The sequence below is a fragment of the Pararge aegeria genome, chromosome 7, assembly GCF_905163445.1.
Source record: "Pararge aegeria chromosome 7, ilParAegt1.1, whole genome shotgun sequence".
Lineage (NCBI taxonomy): Eukaryota > Metazoa > Arthropoda > Insecta > Lepidoptera > Nymphalidae > Pararge > Pararge aegeria.
Window position 1 is genome coordinate 6,015,199 of NC_053186.1, and position 17,304 is coordinate 6,032,502.

General features: G+C 36.1%; 1 protein-coding gene across 1 annotated transcript; it reads left to right on the forward strand.

Annotated features, from left to right (window-relative positions):
- The first annotated feature begins 686 nt into the window (after nucleotides 1–686).
- On the forward strand, nucleotides 687–16,857 carry LOC120625085 (UBX domain-containing protein 4). The gene is made up of 12 exons (XM_039892008.1): nucleotides 687–903; nucleotides 1,761–1,898; nucleotides 2,267–2,392; nucleotides 3,073–3,348; nucleotides 4,521–4,687; nucleotides 5,279–5,386; nucleotides 6,500–6,595; nucleotides 6,819–6,963; nucleotides 11,344–11,471; nucleotides 12,152–12,320; nucleotides 13,790–14,040; nucleotides 15,571–16,857. The coding sequence occupies exons 1-11, from the start codon at nucleotides 822–824 to the stop codon at nucleotides 14,038–14,040; spliced, it is 1,686 nt and encodes a 561-aa protein (XP_039747942.1). The 5' UTR covers nucleotides 687–821; the 3' UTR covers nucleotides 15,571–16,857.
- The last annotated feature ends 447 nt before the right edge of the window (nucleotides 16,858–17,304 follow it).

The window sequence follows — 17,304 nt, forward strand, 5'->3', positions numbered from 1 at the left end:
TTACCCGGCTAAGTTTGTTGTGGGCTCTTAGACCAGGGCGCGTTTGGAACCCTCGTATTTTTAGGTTTAAGTTTGCGAACGAAGTTATCAGCATCCCCTTACAATTATGTAAACATATATGTATGAACACTTCATAAGTGCCGTGATAGACCTACATGAATAAAGAAATTTTGAATTTGAATTTGAATTTGAATTACCGAGTTTATATGACATATCTTGACGTCTCTAAAATAAGGACTTGATTTCGAGAACAGTAAGCGTCAACCATGCTAGAAGCTTCTTGTATTATAGCCTAATAGTTGTGCGTTGGTTGTGGGTTCATACTATTAAGCTACTGTTAAAATCAACTTAAAATGCAGTTAAGCCTATGCAGTCTTAAATAAATGGAAACGAACTCCGCGCCATCTGCTATTGAATAGCATGGAACAGTTGCTTTTCCCGCCATCTATGCCGCGACCTGCCACAAGGTCACATGAAATCCCATAGACAGAGTTTGCTTCTTAGTCATTTACTATTTTAGTTTGAGATATTTTTAAGATTGAAATTTTGTTCGTTCCAGCCAAAATAAAATGCTTTTCTTTTTACAATTTGTTACATTACCATTAATTTATTTAAATGACCTTATTACTAAATGTTTAATCTGTGCACTAATAAAGTCAAATACAAAATAAACATACGTCAGAGCTGTCAAAATCCGTTGTGTCATGTCATTGTAATATTTTTGTATCGGTGAACCATTAGTTGAAAAGTGTAAAAAAATAGAGAAATAGAAACGAGGAGTTTATAGGTGCACTGAAAAACTGGACTGAAAACTAGCCGCAATGCATTGGTACGGGGGAAGCATGGCTGAGGCCGTGACTCTTTCAAAACAAAGAAATGCTATTTTTGTTGTTTTTGTCGAAGGTGAGCCCTTTAACTGACCACAGAGCCCTTAATATTCATCTCTCAATACAACTTCCTTATATTTTCTAAGAGTTCAATCGTAAAAATACATATTTTCTACATATTTTAGGGAATTACGTCACTACATTCGTCACTTCTAGAAAGCGGTAATAATTTATTATGATGTGTAACTTTTCGTCTTATCAACTTGTTAGGGTGATTTTTTTTTCTTTCTGACTCAGTGCGGATTCTCGGACTCCACACACCATTGAGAACATTATGGTGAATTCTCAGGCATGCAGGTTCACTCAGGATGTTTTCCTACACCATTGAAGCCAGTGATATTTAATTAACAAAAAGGCATCTTAGAGAACTTAGAGGTGCATGCTGGCCCCCCCTAAAGTGAAGCTTGATCAAGCTCCTACCAAATTTGTCTCACTGCATCTCAGTAATATATTGATCCATAAATATAAGTAAATTTAATTGTTATTTATAATATATTATAATTCAGCAAATAATCCATTAAAACAATAAGCAGTTTAAAATAAACTTAAAGCAACAAGGCATATTAAACACATGGGTATTTATAACCATAAAGAACCACCTTATTATCATATAGAGACAGTTTGGAGCAACAAACCACTTTATGTCTCCAAATATGAACAACAGATGATTTGTCAACATAAAGTATAACTGCTTTTATAGAACAACTAGCAGCTGATTGCATTTTTTGTTTGGATGTAATAAACATGTTTAAATAATGGTTATTTAGAAATCCATGCCTGTCTAGTGGTTAGCAAGTTAAGCCATGGATCAGGAGGCCCTAGGTTCAATTTCCGTGTTGGAAAATTTTAATACTATTGATTGAATTATTTTAGATGAGAACCAGCTCTCCAAGGAGTTAGCTGAAACATTAGAAGATGGTGCTGTGATGCAGAGGCTGTCAAATCAGGACAATTTCCTTGCTGTTAAGTTGAAAAGTGGCTCAGAGAATTATACATTCTTTGCTCAAATTTGTATCCTTTTATAAGTTACAGTATTTCTCGAAGACACCCAGTAGAAGAGAAATTTTATTTATATTAAAGATTTAAAAAGGTAACCAATCAATAAATATAGTATGATCCCGTAAATCCCTTAATATCAATTTTAATCAAAACTGTGATATTAAGATGATAACTTATGCATACAGTTTCTTTGCTGTGTATCTATAATATAGTGTAAGACAAAACATTAGTCTCTAAGATTCAGTTCAGTGTAGTTGTTTAAAAACATGTGATCAATGAAGGTTGGATTGCTTAGAAGCAATCAGCTCTGCTTACAACTGTGAGGTGGGTTTCGTCATGATAGTATATTGAAATAGTCTTTCTTAACATCTATATACCAGACCAATTTGTACCAGTGCCATCGTTATTCTTCATTGGACGCAATGGTACACCTCTGGAAGTGGTATGTGCGGGAGTTCAACCTGAACAATTAGCCACTAGAATTGATCGCATTTTGGAGGAGCATCGTAAGTTATATCACGTCCCCTCTAACTCCATTCGTCCCAAGAATACACTGCTTTCTCAAAACCTTATAAAAAATGCTACCTTAAGATTGCTACAATGTTATGAAAATCTGCCCCAAGCCAATCATTTTAACTTGTCTGGCCCTAGTAGTCCAGTCTGCCTAAGCTGGCCCAAATTGTACTTGACTAAGACAAAAGAATCTTCATTTGCTTGGGCATGGTATTGTTAGTTTTGTGATTACTGTAATAAAATTTGCTCTATACATACATATCAAAATATTGTAATCTGTAAGACATATTTATTCCAGTTTTTTTTTAATTTAAAAACTAAACTACCATATCTAATTTGATAAAAGTATGGGATCAATTTAAAAGAATATTTTCTCAAATAAAAAATATATTTTCTTTCTTGGGTAGTAAACAAATAAAATATACAAAAATAAGTCAAAAAAAGATACGTAATTAATTTACGAATACATTTGGCTCCTTAAATATTCTATATTTTAGGGTTAAGTTGTTCTGCACTAAAAGCGAGTAAAAATGCTATAAATGCACCATATGCATAAGGATTGCACCCAAAATGTTCTCCAATTGGATTGCAATTTTACCCAAGTTTAGCCCAGATTGTCTAAGTTTATCCTAAGTGAATACTATAATCACATTTCATTAAATTATGTTTCTAGGCCAAGAAGAGAAACCAGGCTCAGTTCAACCTTCAACATCATCACATAATATTAAAGAGGAAACTGTTAACTTCATGCAATCTGAAGCAGCCTCTTTGACATCACAATCTCAACCCAAACCTGTTGAAAAGATTCCGGATGTTGCTGCTAGTGTGCCACAGTCTGCCCAGAGTGTGCCGCAATCTACCCCTACTGTACCATCATCTGTTCCTAGTGTACCACAAACAACTCCCAGTGTACTTCAGTCTACACAGAAAGAAAATGATGTAGAACCAGGTAAGAAAAATAAGAATTAGCAGTTCTGCATTACTTTGTTTGCATTTATAATGGGTTTCTTTAATCTTGCATTTTTATAAGTGTTTGTATATACAGCATTTAATAAAAAATACCTGAAATCTCTCGGACTGTACTAAGTAATTTAAGCCTCAGAACTAGATTGTTAATAAATAATTTTTAGTTTGTGAAATATTAAATATTCAATATTTTACATAAATACTCTCCTTGTTATATATATGTCCCACGATTCTATGATCGGTCTACGACGTTGTCGAATAACATGGTTTTTATAACATATTTTGATATGGATTTTTTTGTATGAATTTTTAAATTAATACCGATTTCATTATAATTATAGGAACTACAATTCCGAAATCTTTGTGGTATTTTTTATTTAACCCTTTGTTTTTACTCTTATGTGAATGGAAATTATTATACCGAGTTTTACAGTAAGTACAGTGCAGATTGAGTTGCAATAAGCGCATGCAATTCAATAAACTACCAATTGTCATCTTGGAGATGTCTCTTAAAAAGTTCAAAGTTTGTATTAAACGTAAGCTTATAGAGAAGTCATATTATAGTATAAAGGAATACGTAAACGATAAAAAAGCTTGGGTGTAAATTATTGCTCTAACCAGGTTGCTCTTCTAATAATTTAAAATGACATTGTGAGATGGTGATAACAAAAAAAAAAAAAACACCCGGCTAAGTTTGTTGTGGGCTTCTTTTTAGACCAGGACGCGTTTGGAACCCTCGTAGCTTTAGTTTTAAGTTTACGAATGTGGTTATCGCCATCATCTCAATACCGTGTGGTTCTTATGTACGCATCAAAAGTGCCACCTGTGGGCCTACTCGAATAAAGATATTTTTGACTTTGACTTTGACTTTGACAATCTGGATAATATTAAGCACGAATGCGGTAATGTAAAGTAAACATAAATACTTATAATATAATAGATAAACACCCAGACACTGAAAAATATTCGTTTGTACTTCTTTATTTTAACATAATTATTTGTAATTTGCACAATTATTGGAAGTTTGTAATTTGCATAATGATTTGTAATTTGCTCAATTCAGACGAATTGGGCAAGTTTAATGTCTTCTCGGGGTGTTTTTTTAACTAAATAAATTAATATAAAAAATAAGTAAATTTCAATGAAACCCTTCAGAAACCTCATCAGGACCAGCAGCGAAGATACAGAAGACGGAGCACAACGAGGTGACCCGCTCGGGTCAGGAGTTTGAAGTCATTTGCGACGGTGACGTATGCGTGAGGCGCCCCAAAGAGGATCAGCCCGGTCCTAGCCAGAAGAGCGAACCTTCCCCCCCTGAGACCGTGAGTACACTCACTCAGTGGCGTGCACTTCATACAAGCACAAAAGTACTGCCTACCCTAAAATTGATATATAACTCTTATAGGAGGAGAATTTTTGCCGTTTTATGCAATTTTTCTGGTGCATGCATACCCTACAGCACTCACTACAGCTTTAGTCAGAATACGGCAGATTTCGGACAGCGATATTAAACTGTCCCAATTTGAAAGTAAGGTTAGGTAATATGGGAATTTATCTCTGGTCTGGTCTTGTGGGAGGCTTCGGCGGTTACAAAAACACGTCCAGTGATTTATGCGTTTCGGTACAATGTCGCGTAAAAACCGAGTTAAGGTGAGTTTAATATAACTGCCATACCAGGCTAGCCTGTTACCATTTTTAGACTAACTGAATCATCACTTACCACATGGTGAGATTGCAGTCGAGGGCATAGTTAGCTTGCAGTGAATAAAAAAAAACTGGTTCCACTCATACTGCGTTTAATGGGTTTATAAAGCCAAGCGTGCTCAAGAGGGCACGCTCGGAGCACTTGACGTAAAAGAAAACAGTAGGTACTAATGGAAATAATTCAAGAACTTGTATACACTTGTTAACAGGCACCAGTGATTGAGAACGAAAATACCGCACTTGCCGATGACAAGGTGTCAAGAGCACAGGAGCTTTTGAATGCGCGAAGGAGAGAGAAGGAAGAGATAGAAAAGGAGGTGAGATAACCCTTTTATCTATCAGTACCTATTTCAATCGTCTAATCATATTTGACGGCCGAGCGGCGCAGTGGGCAGCGACCCTGCTTTCTGAGTCAAACACAAGCTACGCTTAATTTGGGGCTAGAAGGCGATGTGTGTATTGTCGTAGTATATTTATTTATTATTTATTTTGAAACGGTTTTAGTCTAGTGCTTAAGGCTTCGGCTTCACTTTCGCGGGGGCCGAATTCGAATCCCAGCACGCACCTCTAACTTTTCTTAGTTATGTGCGTTTATAAGCAATTTAAATATCTCTTGCTTCAACGGTGAAGGAAAACATCGTGAGGAAACCTGCTTGCATGAGAGTTTGAGAGTTCTCCATAGTGGTCTAAAAAGCGTATGGAGTCCACCAGTCTGTAATGTGCTAGCGTGGTAGAACCCTTCTCATTGTGGGAGGAGACCCGTGCCCTGTATTGGGAGGGGTAATGGTTTGATATGATTATTATAAATCACTTTTAAAAATCGCGTGATATTAATCATCAGAACATGCGGAATCCTCATACAGCCATTATTGCATGCATTGCATTGTGTCCAAAAATAAAGGAGACGTCCCGAGCACGTCACACCCGCGGAATGTTGCTAGCTCACAAACTTTTCACATTTTCCTCAGAACATTAGAGGTACAATAATTACTGTCACCTGCTAAACCTATTATAATATTAAGGATTACATGTATGATAAAAAAGCTTGGGTATGAATTGCTCTTCATAGATCAACATTAACTAGACTTTGAGATGGCGATAACAAAAAAAAACCTGGCTAAGTTTGTTGTAGGCTCTTCTTAGACCAGGGCGCGTTTGGAACCCTCCTAGCTTTAGTTTTAAGTTAATGAATGCAGTTATCACCATCACTATTTATTTAATAGTGATACATTTAACATGTTACACATTAGTGTAACATGTTAAATGTATGAACGCTTCATAAGTGCCCGTGATAAGGTCTACATGAATAAAATATTTTTGAATTTGAAGTGACTAACCGCCTGTTCGAGAAACACTACTAAAGTGGAGAGGTTTTTTTATACTTCAATATTAGTCGTGTACACGGATTCTGCTACTGTATTGTATTTCAGTTGGAAAGACAGAAAGAGATGGACAGACGCGCAGTAGGACAGGGCGTCGCAGAGTTGAAAAAATGGCAGGCTGATCAAGAGATGAAGCAGATTCAGGTATGTAACACTGGGGAGTGTCTAATCAGAAACTAATTCTTAACCTTTTAGAACAAGCCGACAAGAAATTCAACAATTTACGTTAAATAAATATACGTGTAACTAAAAAAGTCTATACGCTTTTTGATTTTCCTCTCTTTAATAAAATAACATAAATATATTCGTAATTTATCTATTATTTATGTTTAAATTAACTTGAAAAAAATATCATACCTTATTTCAGGAAGAGAGAAAACGGGAGAAGAAAGAGAACAATCTGGCAAGACAACGCATTTTGGAGCAGATAGCTCAAGACAGAGCTGAGAGAAAGGCAAGAGAACAGCCATTGCCAGCTCCGTCTGCGCCTGCGCAAGTAGTCCCGCCTTCGAGTGAGTATTGATAGATCTATTAACGTAGTAGGTAAAAGAAAGTAGCAGGTATGTCGGACTTATTTGGTGCCCAGTCCATAAATATCCATATCTGTCCATATGACGCCAATAACGCAGATTTGGTCGTTAAAGAGGGAGAGATATCAAATAACATGTTACGGGAAGGGAGATATCCTCAAGTGGGCAGCGACTCTGCTTTCCGAATCCAAAGCCGTGGGTTTGTAGCAGTCTCCACATTACATAACTAGATGGCGCTACAAAAATCCTGTATCGCGCTAGCGAAGTGTTCACTAAGAATGCCTATAATGCCTAAAAATGAATGTTCGGACCTCGGTCCCCGAGCACGATCACCCGCTCGGAGGAAGATCTTTCTATTGTTACGGTCGAGCGTATCACCATAGCTCCCGTACAGGTTCCATTCCTAAAACTGGAAAATGTTTGTGTGATGAACATCAATGTTTTTCAGTGTCTGGGCGTTTATCTGTATATTATAATATGTATTTATGTATATTTTTTATAAAAATGTTCATCAGTCATCTTAGTACACATAACACAAGCTACGCTTACTTTAGGGCTAGATGTATAAGCGATTTAGCGTGGCCGCGATGTCGCGTAGAAACCGATTAGGGGTATGGATTTAATATAACTGTTATACTCCAGCAGGGCTAGCATGGGCGGGGGACACTTCTCCACGGGGAAAGGATATAACGTTTATCCCCTCACGCATTTATATCCACCCCCCGAGCATGGGCACACGGGTGGACAATATATCCACGGTGGATATAATAGGGGAAAGACGAACCCCCGGGAAATGTCACAAATTAATTATTCTAATCTGTGCTCATGGTTTTGACAAATAAATTTTTCGTTTTCTGTTTTGTTTTAGTTGTCTAAGTTTTTTATTGTTTTTTTTATCTATAAATGTTCCTCGTCTGCGGCTGTTTGTTTATATTATTTATTCTGGATTTTTCAAAGTGGTATAAAACCTACCTTTCGAGAAAATAAAATGAGTGCTAAAAAGTAAGTCTTCTATTATAAAATGTTTGAAAAAGTGACTACCTATTGATTTAGAAGCGTACCTAATGAATGAATGTTTTACAGTGAAAGTAAACAGAGACGTTAATCATCAAGATCCAATCCTGTTTACATATCAAATTATTGATCTTGTACTATTTTATTTAAAGTTGTGCTTGCCTTTTTCTATGGCCCATTAGTTGACAAATTTGTGTTTATTCAGATCAAGAAGTAATAAAATACAATTGCAAATGTTGGTAGATTTCATGCCAACCCACAACCACCTTGCCACTGGGGAATTCACAGGAACTCTTAGGAGCCAAAAGGGCAGACTCCCAGTGGCAAATCTTAGTCATTACTGAAGGAGCATGGGCCAGACGGGACGGTCAATCAGTGGAAACACTTAAGTCAATTTTGCGGTAAAGTAAGCAAGTGCAAAAAATTTTAATTATTTATTAGTGTTGTTGGCATCAAACAAGTCTTGCATAATTTTTCTTTTATTTGCAGACGTGGCAGGACATTAAAAAAGCTGCAACCACAGGCAACATATACATGTTGCTGTAAAGTCAACCAAGTGAAGAATTTATTTATTTTCCAGAGTAGGTATAGATGGAAGAATGCAGGATGCTCATTTATCACACAAAAATAAATTAAAAAGGATGAAAAGGTTAATTTAGAAATTTTATTAATTAAAATATGTATTTATAAATCTTTCTCTTTTTTGTCGAGCAACTGTTAACAATCTTGTTTGATCCATATTTGATGTCTGATGTCGTTCTTCGCTCGTATTTACAAAATTTACTGTCATTTGCTCCATTAGAGTTCTGAAATATACAAATTATATTATGCTCAATACTGTTGACCCAAATTAGTAGGGCAAATTGTATGTGAAAATGCAGGATCAATGATTTATAAGGAACCATTATTATAAGATATAATTTTATAATATTACCAAACATTAATGTGCCCAATAATAATAAGTTATGGGAACTTAAATATTATTTAAAGTATATATTTACAATACACGCCTATAATGATGCATAATATTATAAAGTGTTATGCAGGCATATATAAGTGGAGATGCTTTTTCGGGACTGTAATGAAGCACCCAGTCAATCCCCAAGCTGCGAAATGTGTCTTTGAGGTACCTATTGGCCCTTTCCACACAGTTTCTTACTTGGCAGTGCCAGTTTGTGTACTTCTCTGCAGAACTATTTGGTGCAGCTTCTAAATCCGGAGTCATCATCCAAGGCTCTAGAGCATACCCTGAGTCCCCAATAAAATTCTACTTTGTTATTTAAACATGTAAATTAATTCCTACTTGTTTTGCTTTTTCAGATTTTCTCCAAGATTTTAATAAAATGTTGAATAGAAATATATGCACAATCCTACATTGTAATTTGGACGTGATGATTAACCCATGCCCATGTTAAATAATTTATCAGACATTTTTTTTTGTATTTTCTTATATTTCATTACTAAATACAGTATCTACTGCCAAGTTTTTGTACTAATTCCTCAAATAAACAATTTTATTATAATGAGACATTGTTTTTTGTATATTCATATAAATAATTTACCAGACTAGTCGTATACAACATATGCAGCAGAATCCTAGGCATGTAATTTCTAGGTAATTATGAGGAGTATAATAAAATGATATAGGTAGGTGTGTAACTTTTTTTGATTTGCATTGTTTCCCTTTTATACTAGTAAATGGCAACAATAAGTAAAGTTTTGAAAGTTTGCACATTTTATTTAAAACATACATAAGATGTAGTACTGTCCGATTCTACTTTCATACAGCTGTATCTTTTCATATTTTACTTTAGAGTTAATAAATATGAATTGGTCATGGACACACACCACAATCTGTAAAACATATTTTAAAATTATTAACTTACTTGATTGTTTAAGTTTTTGATAAACTCTAGATCTAAATAATTTGTCTTTACCAGTTGAACATCTATCGTGGATCTCCAGAGTCTGTTCCCGGGAATAATATCTACTTTGGCATTAGTCTAAAATGAAATGAAAAATAATTAAAGTACCTAGCATTGAATATCTTTGCTATGTACTTATACTGAAGTACTAAGTACTGACTAATAATTTTATTATTAAAGTAAGTATATCTATATTTGATGAGGGGATGTCTGCCATTGCCAGACGGGTGATCAGTCCTATGTAAGGACCATTCCACCCTATTCCCCATGTTTGAGACAGGTTTTACTGGTGTCCCGGCAGGGTCCCCCCTGTAACCTACCAGTCTCTGTGGTGAACCTAACAATATCCCCTAAGGTGAGGTTTGCTAGGTCTTCTTCACTTATTCTATCCTTACCTTGTAGTTCCCATCTTACCAACACGTACAAGGGGCACTCGGCTATAAAATGAAAACTAGTTATCACATCACTGCACTTTGAACAGGATGGGATTTATATTTACTAAAGAGAATTATTAGGAAGTAAGTACCCATATATACTCACATACTGACAATAGCTCCAGTAATTTGGGCCAGTTATTTGCTGACTGTTGTTTGAGCAACAGCCATGGTCTTGACCTGTCCCCGCTGATAACTACCGTCCGCTAATAGCCTTAAAGATGTGAGAACCTAGACAAAAAGTGATTAGCCATGCTTTTTTTTAAACCTACGTTCATATATAGATGATGTCTTTGCACAAGATGATTTTAGGTACTTAATAACAACTTACTTTTATGTGCACTGGTAGTCCATCGACAGCATTTAGTGGTTAGTGCCTCTTTAAGGTCCTCGCACGAGTACAGCACACAATTTTTACCCATCCGAAACAAGTGTTGGAACTCTGCATCGGGAAATTCGAACGGATTACTGGCGTCACGTATAGATCGCCGGTGTAATTTTCGTTCAGATTTCTCCATTTCACTTGAATTATAAGAGCCCCAGAAAGCACGAGACATGTTTTTTTTCGACTTTAATTCGTTAACAGAATTTTAAACCCACGTCTAAGGACGGGGATAAAATTGTCTCTTTCAAATGTCAAAAAAGGATAGTCTTTCCCCTTTCATTTCTTCCCATGCTATGGGCGGGGGATATATATCCACGAGAAATGTCAAACGGGGATAAATTTATCCTCTCCCCTGTTGCCGTGCTCTGGCAAGGGGAAAAGATAATTATATCCCTTGATAGAGGATATAATCGGGGGATATAATTTATATCTCCTGCCCGTGCTAGCCCTGCAGGTTAGCCCTCTACCATCTTAGACTGCATCATCAATTACCTCGAGGTGAGAGTCTACTCAAGAGCTTACTCGTAATGGAATAAAAAAAAAGCAGCCCCGGACGAGTTCTGACATAAAATGCTCTTCTTCTAATAAGTTGTCTATTCCTTAGGTGTAGGTGACAGTTCAGGTCGAGCACGCGTCCAGTTCAAACTGCCTGACGGCGAGGCCCACACAGCGCACTTTGACGTTACCGCTACCTTGGCTGATGTACAGAGATACGTCGCTGAGAATCTGCAGGTAATAAATTTATTTAATTTTTTATTTGCCAGAATAGCTCTACGTGATCAAATCAAGAATTAAGAGTTCCGTAGAAATTATGTCGAAAAAGAGCAATCTGCTGAGTTTCTTGCCGGCTCTTCTCGGTAGAATCTGCCTTTTGAACCAGTGGTAGAGTCACTACGAACTCTCTACGACTGACTTCACGTTTCAAAAGTGCTTATAAACTAGGCCTACTTGGAATAAATTAAAATTTTACCGTCATAACTAGGAATAAGGTTGCATCTCTATACATCAAGCATGGTAGCGGTACCTTGGCTGATGTGCATAGATTTTAAACAACTTTGGCGTTATAGCTGAAAGAGTCCCGGGGCAGGGGGACCAAATATCTTGGCAAAAAGTTCAGGTATATTTACCGCCTTACAAACCAAAAACTAAAACAAAAGAGGTTCATCCGTTGCTTTAGACAGACAAAACACACACACACACACACACACACACACACACACACAACACACACCCAACACACATATCCACACCCCCACAAACAATATACACACACACACACACCAACACAACAATACACACACACAGACAGACAAGCAGGTGTAGGCATAACGTTTTTTCGTTCGTTTCTACCAGTTAACTAATGATTTTCATTCAGAAAAAACACAAAGCTAAAACACACAGTTCTCTTCCAGCTTACCAGGTCGACGTTCTCTTTGTGGACGGCATTCCCGCGGCGAGAACTAACTGAAGTAGACGCCACTCTGCAGGAGCTACAACTGGCGCCGTCCGCTGCTCTCCTGGTACTTCAGAGGAGGACTGAAACTGTTGCAGCCACTCCTAACATGTTCGCATCCATCATCAGTATGTATTTACGTTCATATATAATTTAAAAAAAAAAACTAGTTCAACATCTAGTAAGGAAATAGATTGTTATTTCTCTATATTTATTTCCTTTTAGGCATTTGGTTGCCTTGAAGAGATCACTGTGTAATAACATCTCGAAATTGAACACCCTATCTAATCACTAGCCCCTATTGTACTTAAATATCTGTTTGTTTTTCTGTGATGTATACGATGAAAGTGTATTTATTTATCCATTTATTAAATTTAAAAGTTCAATTCACACCGCGTAATGTTGCCAGCTCACAAACTTTTCCCACTTTCCCCATTTTATGGTAAATGTTTAGAACATTAAGGGTAATATAATCAACTGTTCGAGAAACACTTCTTAAGTGGAGTGGTTTTTGATGTTTCAATATTAGTCGTACACACGGTTTCCTTATGTTCTTTATTAAGAGAATTTACCTAAACGTCTGCCATTTTTTTTGTGATACAAAAGTTTTGTTACCAATGGTGTGCAATAATGAGTTAAAAGCAACTGAATTGCGGGACTATTTAATGTAACTATCGATGGTGATTATTATGAAAATTGTATCGACAAATGACCATTGTGATATAAAATCAATATTCAACAGTAAGGGAACAAAATTAATTTAAATATCGCTTACCATTTCTTTGATAGCTTATATCTCTGCAACCTAACGCTTTAGAAGGTTTTGGTCTTATACAACGTGTAACCGAATTACAAACTAATTTTGAAGGATGCATAAGGATATTTCATTACGAAAAAGTATTATTTTTTACGAAAAAGTATTATTGCCCTGTAAAAGTATTAAATCAAAAGAAGCATATTTTTACATACAAACAAATGCAAAACCTTGTAAGTGTTTACTTATGACAACCCTGATTAAGATAAAAGTCCGAACGCGCATAGTACCTACGCTACGCGACGCTTACTTAATTGAAATTTTTTTTTTTTTTTATTGAAATTTAATTGATTGTAATTTTTAATTCTAGATTTTAATTAATTATAGTTTTTTTTTTTTCTTTATTTATTTTTAAAATCTGTCTTATATTTATTTTGTGTTAAATTTTGTATATGGGTCCCCGACCTGAAATAAAATGATTTTATTAAGTGAGTGAGTGTCAGGAGTCAAAGGGTTGTTATATTGCATGTGATGTCAGGGCTGTATCTAATTTCTTTCCATAAAAACTATGTAGTTAACTCAAAAACTATTAGGTTTTCGGTTTCACAGATAAGTCTTAGAATTCCTCGAAAGCCAGTGTAGTGTTATTTCGGGTTTCATTTACATGTTTTATAATATTTGTTTGTATTGATGCCAGCCAATGATTGGTACAGTTCAAAGCGTATTTATTTTGGAAAAAATAGAAATGGCAGACTGAAGATAAGGCTCCATACTAATTAATTTGCAAACTCCTTTGTTTTCTGGACATATTACATTAATATATGCGTCTATTTTATTTCACAGCGTTCTTCACCCAAATATTTACGTCAATGGTACTAGACCCATCCTACCAACTGTACTCGTGGCTACGCAGCCGTTTCTTTCCAGCGCCCGCAAACAGACCTATTACCCCCAACCCACCCACTAATCCACCCGCACACCCCACCAACCCTGCCGGGATAAGAAGACGGGGCAACATACACAGGGTGACAACGGATAGGGCGGACGATGATGACAACAACACGTGGAATGGGAATTCCACACAACAGATGTAGGTATGTGTCTGCTGCTATGAAATTAAATGCAAGGGGATCTATCCCTCTTCCATTCTGTTCTCCTAGTACATAATGTAGGTATACTCCTTTTATGTGTCCTCCCTTTCAGATATATTTTACACCTCCTCTCTTCCGTTGTTAATCTCTCTCTCATCCTCAAATATTCATCCGCACCAATAACTTCCCCCGCTCACCAAACATATTTTTTCACTCCACCAATGTCTTCCCCATGGTATTCCGAAGACATTGTAATAATCCCCCCCAAGAACGCTTTCAGAAATTCTCATTACCTAGTCAAACGTTCTACAGTTGCGCAATCGTCTCCTTTGCGCACCCTAAAATATATCATTATCTACCCATACGCTCCGCCGACCGACCACATGGAGATAAGAAAACGAGAAAAAACATTAGCGATGTTAACGGCCAGGACGGTGATGACAAAAACACATGGAATGCAGGTGTATGTTTGAGGGTGGTGGACATTCCACACAATACGATGTTTATTGAAGTAAACTTCTTTAGGCGCGACTAGGGAGTAATTCAGATTTTTTTCCCCTATGTTTCGTGATAACGCCTTTTATTCCCTCGTCAGCTTCCTAAAGATCTGATCAGATAAGTCGTTGTTATCCCATGGACACATAAGCGCTTTACTCCTCGTTTCTAAGTTGTTCCGCAAACTTTAGGACATAACCACAAAACGCGTAAATGAAATGAAATAAGCGTTTATGAAATGACAAAACACTTGATACTTAATAAAAAAAAACATTTGCCATATCCCTTCCACATTACCGACGCATTCAACATCGTCATCTACCATAAGATGAGATATTATCATCATCATCATATCAACCGATAGCAACCACTGCTGGTCATAGGTCTATTTTTCGCCTTTTTTTGTCTTTTTCTGAGCCCAAGGCCGTGGGTTCGATTCCCACTACTGGAAAATGTTGATGTGTGCTGAGCATGAATGTTTTTCAGTGTCTGGGTGTTTCATTTATATGTATATTCTAAATATTTATGTTATTCATAAAAATATTCATCAGTCATCTTAGTACCCATAACGCAAGCTAAGCTTACTTTGGGGCTAGATGGCGATGTGTGTATTGTCGTAGTATATTTATTTATTTTTTATTATTTTAATGTCGTCCACCTCGTTGGAGGTCGACCAAAGCTGCGCTTACCAATGCGGGGCTGCCATTCCAGCACCATGGGACCCCCAACGTCCTACCTTTCCCCGAAATATGTGCCCCGCCCATTGCCACTTCAGCTTCGCGACTCGTTGAGCTATGTCGGTAACTTTGGTTCTTTTACGAATCTCCACATTTCTGATTTGATCACGTAGAGATAATCCGAGCATTCACTCGCAGCACAAGGAGCAGCAAGGCGGGCGATGGAGAGCCTGCTTATGAGGCTCATAGATGAGAGATGAGATATATGACGATTTAAAAAAAACACTGACAATCTATATAATTTTTACTCAGTTTGTGCCTAACGAAGGTATAAATAAAATATATATTTTTTCCATTTCAGGTAATGCATGTGTGGTGAAAAAAAAAGGATTATACCAACTTAATAATGTATGGGCTAGATAATAAAATACACCTACCAATCTTGTATTTGTTAAAAAAGGCAATTTTTGTTATATTTTGACCTGGTTTCTTTTGTTATTATATTTCACGAAAAGAGAGAGTAATTCTGTTGTGAACTAATATTAATCAAAGATATATAGACATTAAAAAAACAACGTCATACGACACTGTCTCAACAGTTTGAGTGGATAAAATGACTGAATTTAATAACCGATATCGTTCGACAAACCTTGCACCTATTGCCTTGCACCTGGTATGCCTGAGAATCGTTCGTCCATAGTCATTGCACGTGCGACGGACGCGCTCATTAAGTGCGCGTGCGCGTACGCAGCCGTTGATCCACCCTTAACATTTATTTTAAATATTTAAAAACATCAAATATACTAACACTTAAATTAATAATAATATCATAGTGAATATACTGAGTATACTGTGATAGTATTAAAATATCGTATTCAAAAAACTACTAATTAAAGTTATCAGTGCTTGTGCAGTATTAGAATTATTATAAGTTACAAGATCAGTTTTAGAACGTAGCTTATTACCGCCTTATCGACTAAGACGAGCCACCAAACAATATCATCTTTAACTCCATCATCAGTCATCACTTAAAGTCCAGATTCCAATTAAGGTGTAACTTGTAGTGGAATAAAGAAAGAAATACGCAAATTTCATCTTTTGTTTGGCGCGATTTGGTTTAGTCGATCAAAAGGCGTGCACGTGAAACCATACTTATCCGCTATTGGTTGTTGCGTGGTGTGACAGAAAAAGCACGGCTTGCTTGTTGAATTTAACATACGAACGTAAAGCAACAAAGTCTGTGATGCATTTATGTTTAGTTGGATATTAATAACTCGTTTTTGAACTAAAGGATATTGCCGATGTAACTTATAAAAGTATTTTACCGTGTATACACACAGTAAATACTACACTACACGTGTACTACATACACAATGTATAATAAATTATTATGCAATTCATATGTATGTATTAAATTTTCACGAGTCACATCAGCGGTCCTTTTAATCTATCCGATCTTAATTATCTCTAGGCAATATTTAAAATGTATCGGCGGTTTTTAAAAGAGGGTTTGCGCGGGTCAGTTTACGTGTACATGCAAGGAATAAAAAACGGTCAAGTGCGAGTCGGACACGCGTGGAGAGGGTTAATATATATATAAATTGTAGTTAAGGCGTTAAATTGCGCTTCATGTTAGGCAGCATCTGCACTGCACTGAATTTATTATCAATTTATTTTAATTAGTTATTCTTATTGAAATTTTCCTTATTTATTTTCAATATTCATATAAATAATATTTTTATAGATTACTTTATTATTGGGCAAATTAAACTACCCGTCATTGTAAAACGAAATATGTCACCTAGTATTATATGAAAAAAAAAATTGTTGATAAGTTTCGGCATTTATATTCAATTGATTATGTTTCCGCTTGAAATTTCCGTTTTCTAGAATAGCTATAAACATTTAAGTTTCTACTAATTAAATATTTATAAATTGAATGATTTCTAATAAATAAAGTTATTTGTATGAGAAATTCATTTTCTTTTATTTTGTACCAGCACTGCACGCCGCTCTATCGGCGTGTATGTTTTCTTCCTTACTTATCTATACTATAACATTTTATTAATATGTAACCCACGCTATTAATGAATAC